The sequence below is a fragment of the Anopheles stephensi genome, chromosome 2, assembly GCF_013141755.1.
Source record: "Anopheles stephensi strain Indian chromosome 2, UCI_ANSTEP_V1.0, whole genome shotgun sequence".
Classification (NCBI taxonomy): Eukaryota; Metazoa; Arthropoda; class Insecta; order Diptera; family Culicidae; genus Anopheles; species Anopheles stephensi.
This window is the reverse complement of record NC_050202.1, coordinates 6,156,873-6,170,177: the sequence shown is the minus strand read 5'-3', so window position 1 is coordinate 6,170,177 and position 13,305 is coordinate 6,156,873. Positions and strand designations below refer to the sequence as shown.

The following is a 13,305-nucleotide window of genomic DNA, read 5'->3' as shown; positions in this document are numbered from 1 at the left end:
TTTCCCGTAAGGGTAGCAAATCTTCGTCCCTTCACAGGGTCTTGCATTGGAGGGCATGTTATTTTTAAATTAAAAATCAATTTCGAGCAAAACTTTCCGGTCGGCATAAGTGGCCTCCAGCAGCGAAGGAAGAGGATCCTTTCCGGGTTTCGCTAACCTTTCTACCTGGGAGGCCTGGTTAACAAGTTATGAATTTTAATTATTGCCGCTGGTAAGGAGTTGAAGTTGACGACGGAAAGCAATCATAAGTTGGTCTACATTTTAAAATAAAGTTTTGTTCTTGGACTGATTTGGATTCCTTAAAACGATTTAAATACTAGCAACTATTACATACAAAACAATCATTAATAATGCTATAAAACCTAGTCACAACAGAAAACGCTTCTACCTGAGCAGACACACGCATCAGACACAAAAGGAAAGAGCACCCAGCACTTAAAGGCTCTTATTTATTTGACTCATTTATCGCCATAATACGCTTCTTCTCGATTCCCCATTGATGGACTGCTGCTAGATGATCTCCTTCCAGTCGTCTTCTTTCCCCCTCGCCCCTCCCCCCCCTCCCCCCCCCCAGACGATCGGACACCAATCAATCATATTCTGCTCATGCTCGATGGACGACGAGAGTTATGTTTCCCATAAAAAAGTTGATTACAAAAACCAATAACTCAGCCTCAGCCAAGATACGGACGCGGTACGATCGCGGAAAAGGGATTTGCCCGGTCACGCTTGATCAGATCAGATCGCTGTCTCGCGCCCCCGATTCTCCCTCGTGGCACTCAGTTTGGCGTGGTCTAGCAGCTCGGGACCAGATAATTACAAAGTGTATCACATCTTCATCGGGTCTTGTTGAGGTCCCGTGGCAAGCGGGCTAGGCACACCGACGATTGCTTGCATGGTGAAGCGATACGGACACCGTACCGAAAAGGGTTCTACTACGTTTCGGGTAAGCATGACCTGTACGAAATTGAAGCATAACTACCAAAGCCCAACAACACACAAAATAAACATCTCAGTCTGCACGCTCCACGGCTACGGCTTCCGAGCCTCGGTGGAGTTGTGCGAGCCCGTTCTCAGTCTCAAGCCACAAGCCCGAGCTGACCGAGGCGCCCCAGTCTGCCCAGGTCGACGGCAGTGATAATTGGTTCGTAACGGTCATCAGATATTTTTGATGTTTTAATTAACGGAAAAATCTCTTTCAGCAAACCTCTTGGCCCACAGTAAAAACCCACTGATCCCTTCGCTTCAATTGTTACATTGCTTTGTTACGAACGTTCCACGTTGGTTTTGGGGATTTTGTGAGGTTCGATTAAGCGAGTTAGAACTTCCTACAGGCCAACCGTTTGGACCGTGGCGAATGAGCGAATGCCTGGTCCGAGCGATAGGCACCGATGCTGGGCGCTTTGATCCAGAAAACCACATTGGGCGCGCTCGGTCGTGCACCGTTTATGGCCATCGCTCATCGACAGGCTAGCCGGGGCCGAAAAGTTGCCGAGCCTCACTTAATCTTAATAATTAAGAGGAAACACAGACCTTTAGAACGGTGGATCTATTTCGGATTGGGTTTCGGCTCGAGCAGGCGCCCCGTACCAGCCTCGCAGACACCCCGATTAAGCTTTATATGGAAATGGAATGCTGGTGCTGCCTGTTCCGGGCAGTCGAAAGCTGGTGCTGGCCGGCTGGAAGCGTTCGGAAGCGTTTTAAAAGTGTTCAATGATTTATGGTACATTTTGCATACATAGTGTCATAGCCTTAAAAGCTTAATTGAATAAATATTTTATCGGCGAATTGGTTGGTGAACCCTAGCCCTAGCCCCGGGACGAAATGCACCCCGAAGCCAGCCGGATGCACGACTGGGCACTGGAACTTCAGTGCAACTCCAGAAGCATAATTAGTACCGTGCCAATGTGTGCGAGTTGCGAGCAGAAAATTAACTAGCAGTGAGCTTAATTAAGATAGCGAATGATTTATTCGGGCCCTCCAGCAAAGGGGTTGGGCAGTTTTAATGGGGAGATCCTCGGGAGGTTCGAATGCCCTAATGTGGTGTGATGTTTTCATTATTGCTGAAAGGTTTTATCGTTGGAGGTGTTTCTCGAGAGCCAGATGGAAGTATTGATTTACTTAGATTTATTGCTTCTTAATTGTTTATTACAATTCTTAGCTAGTTGTTATCAAGCTATGTGAATTTCAGTCGAAAGGCTATAAGAAATCAGCAGTATAAATTTGCGGAATAAGAGTCAACAGTGGAATAAACATAATTTTCCTTTAATCTGGAGCAAACAGCTCCATTTCCAGGAAGTCTTATCCAATTGGCACGTCCAATTCCTTGAATCAGTTAAATTGTGAGACAAACACGCAAACACACAGGCTCATCAATTCAACGCTCACTTCACGCGAAAATGCATCAGGAACGCATTCAAAAGCGAACTGCACTGCAGCGAACGTTCGTTTGAATGTTTGATGAATGAATCCTGCCGATCAAATCCAATTCAAAGCCCGGGCCTGCCAATAGCCTGATTATGTAGCATCGACCGTGCGCATCATGTTTACCCACACAGCCTCACCTCCTGTCCGAAACCCCACCGGGTAAGGTCAGCCAGACACAGGACATCGGAGGATCGGATTCCAGCTTTCAATGGCACGCACTCGATTCGACGATGGCGTGTTGGAGCGTGTTGCGTTTGCCCCGTGCCTATAATGTCCCGGTAATTATGTTAAAAGGATAATTCGCTTATGGAAATTAGAAATTAATTAACACGTCTCCAAAACCCCGAACTGCCCCGGCATGGGAAACTGGAGCAGCATCAAACCTCTCACCCGTCGCGTGCTGCGTTCGGCAGGTTCGCAAGCTCGACCAATATTGGCGCTATTTATCCCGATCGATTTGCAGACGCTAATTCCGGCGATGCGATGACGAAAGATTACCGCCACCGCCGGAAGTCAATCAATGGCGTCGAGGAAAAGCCAATTCCGGAGCATTTCGGTACATTATTGATGTATGCGAACAGGGCTGATAGGGGTTTGGTCGAGGGTTTGGTCGATGGTTCGTCCGGGGAACCAGGACACGGCAGGCTAAATAGGCACAGCAGCGCAGCGGGCATCGGTCAATATTTGCCAACCAGTGCAACCTTAAAGACATTGGCAAACAGCGGCCGGCGTTGGTTAGGTAGAAGCATTCTCAACCATTCGCATAAGTTCCTTATGCGTTATGAGTTCTTCCTTTCTGGCGGCACGATGGTCAGTGGCGCCTGTAATCTAGACAGACATTAAAGGTGTTTTCCTGGTGCGAGATGATGTTTGGGAAGGGACGAATGGACGTTGGATGTTAAATAAGATATTATGTATTGATGGATATGAGTCGCTGATATATGAAGATGAAGTTCTCGGATTCCTCTAAATTAGGACAGTCACTTCCGGGTTTATGGGGTATTGTCTCTTGATTTCTTGACTGTTGATTATTATAAATAGTGCAAACTTAGACAATTTTTCATTTATATAACAGCTCTATCCGCGACTGATGGAGTCATAGATATTTTGGGACCATTAGTAATAGTCGAGTCAAACATTGGAACTCTTGCTCTCTTCTGGAGTAAATCGTTAAGATCAACTAGAGGATAGTTTCTGATCGCAAGGCAGTGAGAACTGGCGAAGAAAACTAACGACTTGATAATGTCCAGCGTGCCGAGAGCCAATATGAGATAGGTGTCCTGGACAAGATAAGCATTATTCAGGAGAAACCTCAATCTGGATGTCCAGAGCATCGCCCCAACGGGTAGAGACTTAAGTTATTGGCATCCATACGATATAATAGATTTCGTTGGTACTTTTGTCTGCAATTTACGTCACCTGTTTAGCTTTGGCACCCCGTACCAACTTCACAGTCACCCTAGAAAATTAAATCATGTTTGTCACGGAAGATGACGTTAGATCATAAGCATCAAATAATATTCATGGCACCTAACTTCATTTGACATACCCTTGTTTGGTGTTACGCAAGGTGTATGTATTTAGAAGGTGGATTTTTATCGATTTGACAGGGCGACATTTTAGTCGAGTTATGTCAGAGTTTGTTTTCAAAAACATATGGTATGGGCAACAAACATGAACAAACAGCCTCGATTCTCAATCCCTTGAGCAATATCGCTAATTTATGGGTCATCTTCGCATATCAAATGTTGTTCCACAGAAGATTGACGATATTTGGTTGCATTTTTCGTCAAAAAATCGCAAGCGATACCACCACCGGCGCCTCCTCCGACGCTGCCATCACTCTTCTCAATACCCTTCCCCTCGATCACCTCGGAACTGTTATGTCAGGTCGAGAAATGTCAATTTGCTCTAAACAACTCTACCTTCTATATCCATATACCTTGGGTGTTACGCAAAACCTCACACCCGAAAGAAAGCATTGACATGTACCGCATCACGATCATCATCATCATCATCATCATCACCATCGCCACCATCCAGAGCACAATGCACAGCCTTACGCAATGTGTGTTAGTAAGCCGATCCAGCTCAAAACGATCTGTTCAAACAAACGCCCCGACCGAACGCGATCCGTTGGAAGAACTCGCATTTCTCCTAATGCGCGACGGTCGATTTCCCTTTCACCCTGGTCTAATTTCCACTAATGGGGTTTTGTGTCCCGTTCGGCTTCCACCCCTTTCCAACCGCCTGTTACATTTACGTATGAAATTGACTAAATTTCATTTGGTTTTACCGGTGGCTCACAAACCCAGACCTTTTGGCCAATTTCTATTTTGCGATCCCTGGCTGCTGCAGCTTACGACTGCGCCGCGAAGACAAATGCACCACAAAACAAACGAAAAAACGGGAGTGAAAAGCTGCGGATGGAAAAACCCCGACTAACACACCCGAAACTAACGCAGCTGGACGAATTTTCGGCTGGGGCTTTGGCGAATGCGAATGTGATTCGAATTAACCTCACTTCCCGGTTTACTTTACCATTCCAAATGACAAATGAGGCATCGCGATTCGCGGCTTACACTGCAGCTGGGAGTGGGAAGCAGTGCTGTTGAGTGCAGTGGTTGTATTATAAAATGCGCCGCCGACGGTACAGAAGGCATCAGTTTAGTTTGTGCTTTCCAGTGAATAGGTATACAGCTTGGAAAGATGAAGGTAACCAGCATTCGGGCAGTCAGTTGTTCAGCAATACGCAGATACTTAGAAGTGTGCTCTTGTTATCCTTTGCAGCTCTTCTACATTGTTCCCTTCGTGGTGGCGGTAGTGGCCGGTGCTTCCACTGCTACTGACTCCGGTGCGAGTAAAGTAGTGGAGAAGCGCAGCGTTTGGGGCCAGTTCTTCCCGATGCATCCTCAGTTCTCTGCAAGATCCGACGGACACGCGGGGCTCGGAGGCGGTGAGTCGGGTGGCAAGAACGAACACGGACATGCCACAACACAGGGACTGGGTCATTACGAGTCGAACCAGGAGGACTACCACAGCTGGAAGCCACTGGAAGCCTTCGGACACTACGGTCAGCTTGGGGACGAGCACAAGTTTGGCGAACAGTTCCACCATGGAGGAGAACATGGAGGATCGGATGGCAAACATGGCGGCTTCGGCGGTCAAGGAGGAGAGCATCACGGATTTGGTGATTCGCACGGGTTTGAAGGACAGCACGGCTTTGGAGGACATCAAGAGCTGGCAGGACACGAAGGACTCGGCGGACATGGTGGCTTTGAAGGGCACGGTGATCTGGCAGGACATGGAGGTCACGGAAGTCATGGGGGTCTAGGAGGACATGGTGGCTTTGAAGGACACGGAAGTCACGGTGACCTGGGTGGACATGCTAGCTTCGGAGGACACGCCAGCTTCGGAGGACACGGTGATCTGGGAGGCCATGGTAGCCACGGTGGTCTGGGAGGACACGGCGATGCCGGAGGTCACGGAGGACACGGTGGATTCGGAGGACACGGCGATCTCGGAGGACATGCCGCTCTCGGCGCACACGAATCGTTCGGCGATCATGAATCCTTCGGTGGTCATGGTGATGCGGGAACACATCAAGCGTTCACCCACGGCGATAACCACGGATTTGGAGGACACGAAGGATACTCGTACGGTGGAGATCATCACGGGTTCGGTGGACATGACGATCATCACGGACATCATCACGGGGGCGACAAGGAACAACCCATCAAGGAACTCCATCTGGATGCTACCTACGAGCACGAGGATGATCACAAGGAGCACAAGGAGCACAAGGAACCGAAGATCAAGTACATCACCGTCACGGAACGCGTCCCGGTGCCGTACAAGGTGACGGTCGAGAAGAAGGTGCTCGTCCCGATCAAGGTCCCGTACACGGTGCACTCGGAGAAGGTCGTCCCGATCGTGGTGGAGAAGAAGTTCCCGGTTGTGGTGGAGAAGCACGAGATCATCCACGTGGACAAACCGTACGAGGTTAAGGTGCCGCACAAGGTTGAGGTCCATAAGAAGGAGATCGTGAAGGTGGAGAAGCCGGTGCCGGTGAAGATTGAAAAGCCCGTCCCGTACAAGGTCGAGAAGCCATACATTGTGCACAAGCACGTGCCGGTGAAGGTGTGGGTGAATGTTAAGAAGGAGCACCATGATTAGGCGTCCTCGTGTGCAACTAGTGCACTGCTTGGCTGTTGTTCTTCGATAGACAACTACACACTGTTTTTAGAATAGGCTTAAGCTTACTAGTTACAGCTTCGCAATACAATTTCGTATTGGATTTTTTGAAGATCACCTTTAAATTCGTAATCAAATTGACTGAACCACAATAAACGTAAACAAATCTTACAACTTAATTTTGCTGTACTTCAATATCTGAGTTGTGTCCTCAAGGATATCGTAGAAGAATCCTGCATGTCCCAGCAATTTGTTTGAGCAATTAATCAGTTTTTTGGTTCGATTCCCGCGATCTTTACTCAAAGATCACCTAAGACTTGACAAACAAGGTACAACCAGGGTTCAAACACGTTTTTTCTTTCACCGCCTCACAACAAGCAGATGGTCTTAATCTCCTCGTGAGGTCTGTTCTATTAATGCATTCCATGTTTTCCTAGAAAACCCATAAACGTAATAACTCACTCAGTGATCCCTCAGTGCTCACATTTTTTCACACCGTGATAACAAACCATTCAAATAAAAACCCTATCCTTTTTAATGTCTTTGCCACAAGCAACGGTCCTTGGAGGTCTCAACATCGCCCAAGCGCGTCTCAGAATTCCGTTGCATTTCGTGCCCTTAGGATGCTTGTGACTATTTTGAAACGGAAAACGAAATGAAGCATCCACACGAAATACGAAACCTTTTCGCAGCGAGCAAACGGCTGCATATCATTGTCATAATCTCTCGCAGCACATTATCCACTTAACTCCTATGGCCCCTCCGTGGAGGGGTTTGTTCGTGACATCAGTATCGAACCGTGTTTCATGTGTGCCGCACTGTTTACTACCCCTTTTCGCGTTAGAAGTTGAATATTGGAATAGCAATATTGGATCTCGGCTGTAAGCGGAAGCCCTCTCTTAGGTTCGTTTACGAACCGTCAAACCCATCAATCCATCCGAGTGCGTTTGCTCATCCGCCCATTCGGATGGAATCGGATTACTTTACCGCGCAGGTCGATTTTTCACTCGGCAGCTAATTAATAAAAATGACGTGCCGAAAGGGGTTTGCGCCGGGTTGGATGGTCGATTACCGAAACAAAAATAAACATCACCATCGGAAGACGAAAGCCCTTAGCGGGCCCTGATTTTCCTTTTTTTTTCTTTCTTCATTCCGTTCCTTGACGTGTTGTTTCAACTTCATCTGTCTGCGATCAGGTTCGGGTGAAGAAGGATTGTTAGGGCTAAATTAGTAGTCGCTATTTTCAACACGTGTCGCCCGACTGTTTACCCTAGGTTTTGAATGAGGAAAAAACGGAAACATTGAAAAACCCCCCGGGAGATCGGGAGGTTTCGGGAAGGCGTATTCATCTCCAATATCGAAGGCGCTAGGCGATACGAAACGAACCGTCGTACATCGGGCGATGGCGCTGAACGAGCAGGCAGCTGTGTCCGGCGTACAACATCCGTCTCCGGTTGCAGTTGACGCTTGGCCGAGCGGCTGGATTCAGATTTCTACCACGCGAACGAGTGCAGCGCATTGTTTGCCCAGGGTCATGGAGATTGTTTGTTGCCTTGTTTTTCTCTTTTGATGTGTTCTGTTTCCTCGAACGGCAACAAACACTTCCAACCAGCGCACAATTTACAACTCCCCAAGGACGATCTCAAATGCGCGGAGTTCACACCAGTTTCCATGCAGGCACACACCGTAAAGGTCACATCCTTATTTAGCACTCTAATATCCGGGTCTGACGAAGATGTGTGTGTGTCAGTGGAAGGGAAGGGTGAGAGCAAAATGGCTGCTTTTACATGCATCCAGCCAACCACCCACATGCAGCTACGTGAGACGGATGCACGAAATGCATTCAACAGGAAACGAAGCCTAATAACGAATCACATGCCGTGCGGTGAAAACGACGGCGTGTTTTCGTTTCCGATTTCCGGTCGCTGATTATTGCAGTGCATGAGCGAGTCCCAGAGCAAACTGCCAGCATAATGAAAATGGCCCGAGCCGGCAATGTTGCCTAATTCGTCATAACAGTTCGTTAAAGGAGTTGCCAGCTTAATTAGCTCGAATGTACCAGTGACCTGATTCTTTCGTTGATGGTGTGAAGGTACAATATTGCATCTCGCTGCATTGAATTCTTTAAATATTGGAAGACATTGTGAGGTTAAATCAGGGTTATCAAATTTTCCCAGAACAATCTTCAAGATAGTCTTCGCCCTTGACCTTCTACTGCTTCCATGGCTTAGATCATAAGCCTCCCAGGACAACTCTGGAACTTGTGGCTCATGAACCATGGAGCATAAGGTGACGTACCTTACATGGAAGACGCCCAAGTTATATCTGATCGTTGGCAGTGCACTAAGAGGTCTCAGCCACCCAAAGCCTCAGCCTAACCTTTTCGCAATTATGAAGAAGATAAAGATTTTCCGATCTTTACATTTTAACTCCAGATGTTCCCAAAATCTACAGAGGTTATAGCAGTTCTAAACAATTGGACGTAAACGTTCTGATTGAATTCCCCAAGAAAATCATCATGTAGCAACATTGAAGTAAAGCTTGAGATATAAAAGTTCTTCAAGCCTGTCTAAACACATAGAGCATTTATGTCTCAGGATTTACATGGATTCTCAGTAAATTGAATACTTAGATTCACTGGACATATTTGGATGCTTCTTAAGTGCTTATATGCTAGTCTCTTGAAACAATAAAGTCCCTACTGGAGTATTAAGACCTCGTCATCTTCTTATCAATGACTACCGTTGATGGCTATTTTGTGTAAGTAATCTTAGAGTAGAGATGTCGATAACGTTAGAAGATAGTTTCTGAGAGCATGCGACTTTGGTGTGGTCGATCTTGACTTTAGTTTCAATTGAAGAGAAAGTTCTTGCAGACTCCGGAAGTCGGATGCGATTAACGAATAAAAAAAAATATAACAATTCCAAATGATTTGTCCTACATCCGGAGGAATTCAGTCTTGTTTAACTATGGCTACGTTATAACGATAAAGAAAAACAAACTCCAGCTAATAGATCATCCGCACTAGAAGAAAAAAAAAGGCCCGTCACACATTCTATTTTGCTTCTCCAAGTACGGATTTATGTTTGTAGCAGTGAAATGTGATACAAAATGGTCCTGGCCATGTTTACACGCGCAACAAATGAAAGCAACTGCACGTCTGCAAGCAGCAAACCAGAGGGATAACGCTACTTATGTTCTAAAATATGACTGTTTATGGTCCTTTCTCCTGCTACCTTAAAGCGCCTGCTGGAAGCTAGATCGGTGTAAAGAACACCACCCGAAAAAAACAACAAAACATTACAAACTGAAGAGGTGCAGAATTCAAAGTGCTCAGGCAGAGGAAAAAAAAACAGCGGAAACCACTCACACACGACGATCGTGTCTGTTACGAGCGGTGTGAAGAAGTGGCTACACATTCGACGCTCGTTATCGCTCGGCTGTGGTTATGGCACCCTCATGTACAGTCCCCGCTGTAGCTGTCCGCTGTGCACCAGTAATCATTTAAGCGTATGAGCTGTTTCCTTTGCCAGAGGCCCGCGCCAGGATCGCACCATAAATAATATCCACCAACGAGCCCGCTGCAGCTTGCATCCTCAGCGGTGCACTATCGGGCAATGGCAGAAGTCGCAACGGCAGCAGCACCGCCATCACCATCATCATCATCATCTACACCATATCCGTTCCCTAAGATGGGCCGATACGATCTACAGTCTGCCGTATGATGGGTGAGGTCCCATTAGTCGTGTCACCCATGTCCCACGTTCCCGAGCAGAGTTCTAGGGTTCCGCGAAAACCTTCCAAGATGTGGGCTCCGGGGCGTTCGGGATTATGCCCGTGGTCTTCCCGTTTTCCGGTGACAAATTTTTTAAACAAATTTACGAGCACCATGCAAGATTTTTCGGGTGTCAAAATCCGTTGCGAGGGTGTCAATGGCCAAAGCGTCGTGACCAGCTGCAATCGTGCCGAGCAATTATCACGCCACTCGAAGCCGGGCCGTTCGAGACTTTCGCGGCTTCGAGTGGAACGATTTGGTCGTTTCTCGTCGGTTTTCGAAACGAGTCCCCTGTTTGCTGGAACTTTGCTGGTGTATTTTTGACTCTCAAACGATTATCCAACCATTTGTAATGTGCCACCCGAACAAAGGATGGGTTTTCGGGTCCATATTTTCTAAAAATGGAACCCCTTACTCTTGGGCGTAAGGCTTAGCCCTGTTAGAGAGGTATGCGATCGATGTAAAATACGCACCAATCTTGCCTTTTTGCTGGAATGGAAAATGAAACAATTCTTCAAATTGCTTTCAACCCGTTGTCGGCCCGTTTGCATAACGTTTGCCGATCGAATGGGGCCGCCCCCCGAAAATTAAATCGAGTCGAAAGTTACGAGCCGTAAGGCAGGAGCCGCTTCTTTAACAAGATTCTTTAAATGTTATTTACGCCCGGCCACAATCGAATCAGCCGGTTTTGCGGTTTGATAAAATTAAAGCAAATTTGTCTTGGACATCCCCGGCATCGGAGCTATTTCGAAGCCGGGCCCGCCAAAAATAAAACTCCCTGCCAACCAAACATTCCACCGGCAAGTTCCAGCGGGCATTACTTTTGCCACACCACGGGCCAAAAAAGCAGCATTTTCTCTTTGATTTGACCGCTGCAATGGCACCCTTTGAAATCGTCGAACCGTATCGCGCGCCTGGAAAGAATGGAAAACTCTTCGAATCGGGCCGGGTCTTGCCGGGTCTTGCCTTCTGCAGTCCTTCAGTCCTTCTCATCACCACGCAAACCCCGGGTGAGTGAGTCCTTTTTCTCGCTGCGCAATCCTTTCCGTTACGGCTGACTGATGAGCTTTGAAGCTTTTGTTCTTTGTGTGTGAAGCCTTCGATACTCTCCGTAGAGGACTGAAGAGGAACGCGCGCGCGCCCGCGTTCAATCTTTCCGCTGTTTTATTTTATTTTTAAACCTCTCCTTTGCTCCTCATGACGTATCGCTTCAGGGTGGCAGCCCATGTTTGCACAGGCTGCAGAGCATCGGCAATTCGGTCGGCTGGAACGGAGACTTACGAAAATCGACAGAGAAAAACCCCGGGCGAAAACTAATCTCGTTAAAATGGTGGTCCACCAGACCGGCGAAGACCAGCGTCGGAAGCTTCGGAACGAAGATAAGACAGCGGATGCACCATCCTTTGGTATTGGTCGAGGTAAAAACCCGTCCGTGAACGGTACGGCCCAATCCTTTCGGGCGGAGAACAATGTTGTTTCTCAACCCTTCAGCTGCGTGCTTTTTATTTTATCACCAAACCCCTAATACCATTCATAAATGGACGACCGTGTTTATTGATGGTAAGCGATGCGAAATGGATCAATCGAAGGAAAAAGGCAAAACCGATTTGACGCAATGGATCTTTTATGCTTTTGTTCTCTCTGAGTAAAAAAATAAAGAGATGTGATTTGCTGTTTTCTTTCACATTTCACCGTTTGATTGCTGCCCTTTCATGCTTTATAAAATTATACTTCAACAACGTTAATCTTGTTCACTTACCCACGAGCAGAAGCTTGCTACAAAATGCAACAAAGTGCAAACCCGCCGGCACAAAACAAACATTGTTTGATCGGCAGCGGATGGAACGAAAACGAAAAAAAAAAGCGTCCAGAAGGAACTGTTCGACCGCCTGTCGATTTTCACAGCTCTCTTCACAGCATCCTCAGCCGAGAACCGGATGAGAACGAGATGAGTGAAATGCGGAGCGTTAGCTGTGCTGGCCAGAATGCTTTGCCAAAAGCAGCCAGCCAATCGATGAGATCACCCCATGTGGTGGATTAATTTTTGGTGAAAGAATTCGATTGTGTGTTTCGGTGGAGTGGTTCGCCCTGTGGGTCCTGCTGGCGGCCAGTGTTGCGGAGAGAGTTTTGCTGTTTTATATTTAATTTTTTATGTGATTCTTGCCAGAGGGGGATTTGAATCAAGTAAGTGGCGATGGTTTAATCGAAGTTTGCAATCTGTCAAGCAGCGGACACACAATCTCGTGCATTATTTCTCAAGACCAGTCACAACGCGACAATTGCTTATAAAATTTGAAGGCCTAATTGAAATGATAGAATATTTTCCCATAACAATGATGTTTAGCTCTCTCAAAAAACGAGAAAATTATAAAATAAATAAGAGAGTGAATTGGTATAAAAACATAGAAAACATATAAAAAACAATAAAATAAATTCAACAAATAGGAAATTGAAAAGTAAAAAGCATAAAAGAAATAAACAATGGAATAAAAGAATTGAATGAAAATAAAACCATTAAATCAATTAAATAAATATAATAAACGATTATATTAAACTATGATTTCACATAACAAACATTAAAGAAGAAAATGAAATACAAAAATATCTTAAATTAAAATACAAAAACAATAAAGCATCGAACACGGCAAGAAAAAAGAAAATAAATACAGAAAAACAGCTAAAATATCAAGCTCAAAAGAAACAAACAGTTAAAAATAAAAGTAAAAACGAGTAAAAAAAAACTTTATTGATTAAAGAACAAGAAATAAAAAGGAAGAAAAAAAGAAAAAAACAAGTAGAAAAAATAGGAAATAAAATCGAAAAAACTAATATAAAAAATAAAATAATATACATAAATGTTCGAAAATAGCAAGGATATTGGATATTAACTCATATAAATGGTACAGCAA

At 45.9% G+C, this 13,305-nt stretch overlaps 1 protein-coding gene across 1 annotated transcript; it reads left to right on the top strand.

Annotated features, from left to right (window-relative positions):
- The first annotated feature begins 5,057 nt into the window (after window positions 1–5,057).
- On the top strand, window positions 5,058–6,800 carry LOC118507933 (glycine-rich cell wall structural protein 1.8-like). Its single transcript, XM_036047237.1, has 2 exons — window positions 5,058–5,142; window positions 5,218–6,800. Exons 1-2 carry the CDS (start codon window positions 5,137–5,139, stop codon window positions 6,601–6,603), a joined length of 1,392 nt encoding a protein of 463 aa, XP_035903130.1. The 5' UTR covers window positions 5,058–5,136; the 3' UTR covers window positions 6,604–6,800.
- The last annotated feature ends 6,505 nt before the right edge of the window (window positions 6,801–13,305 follow it).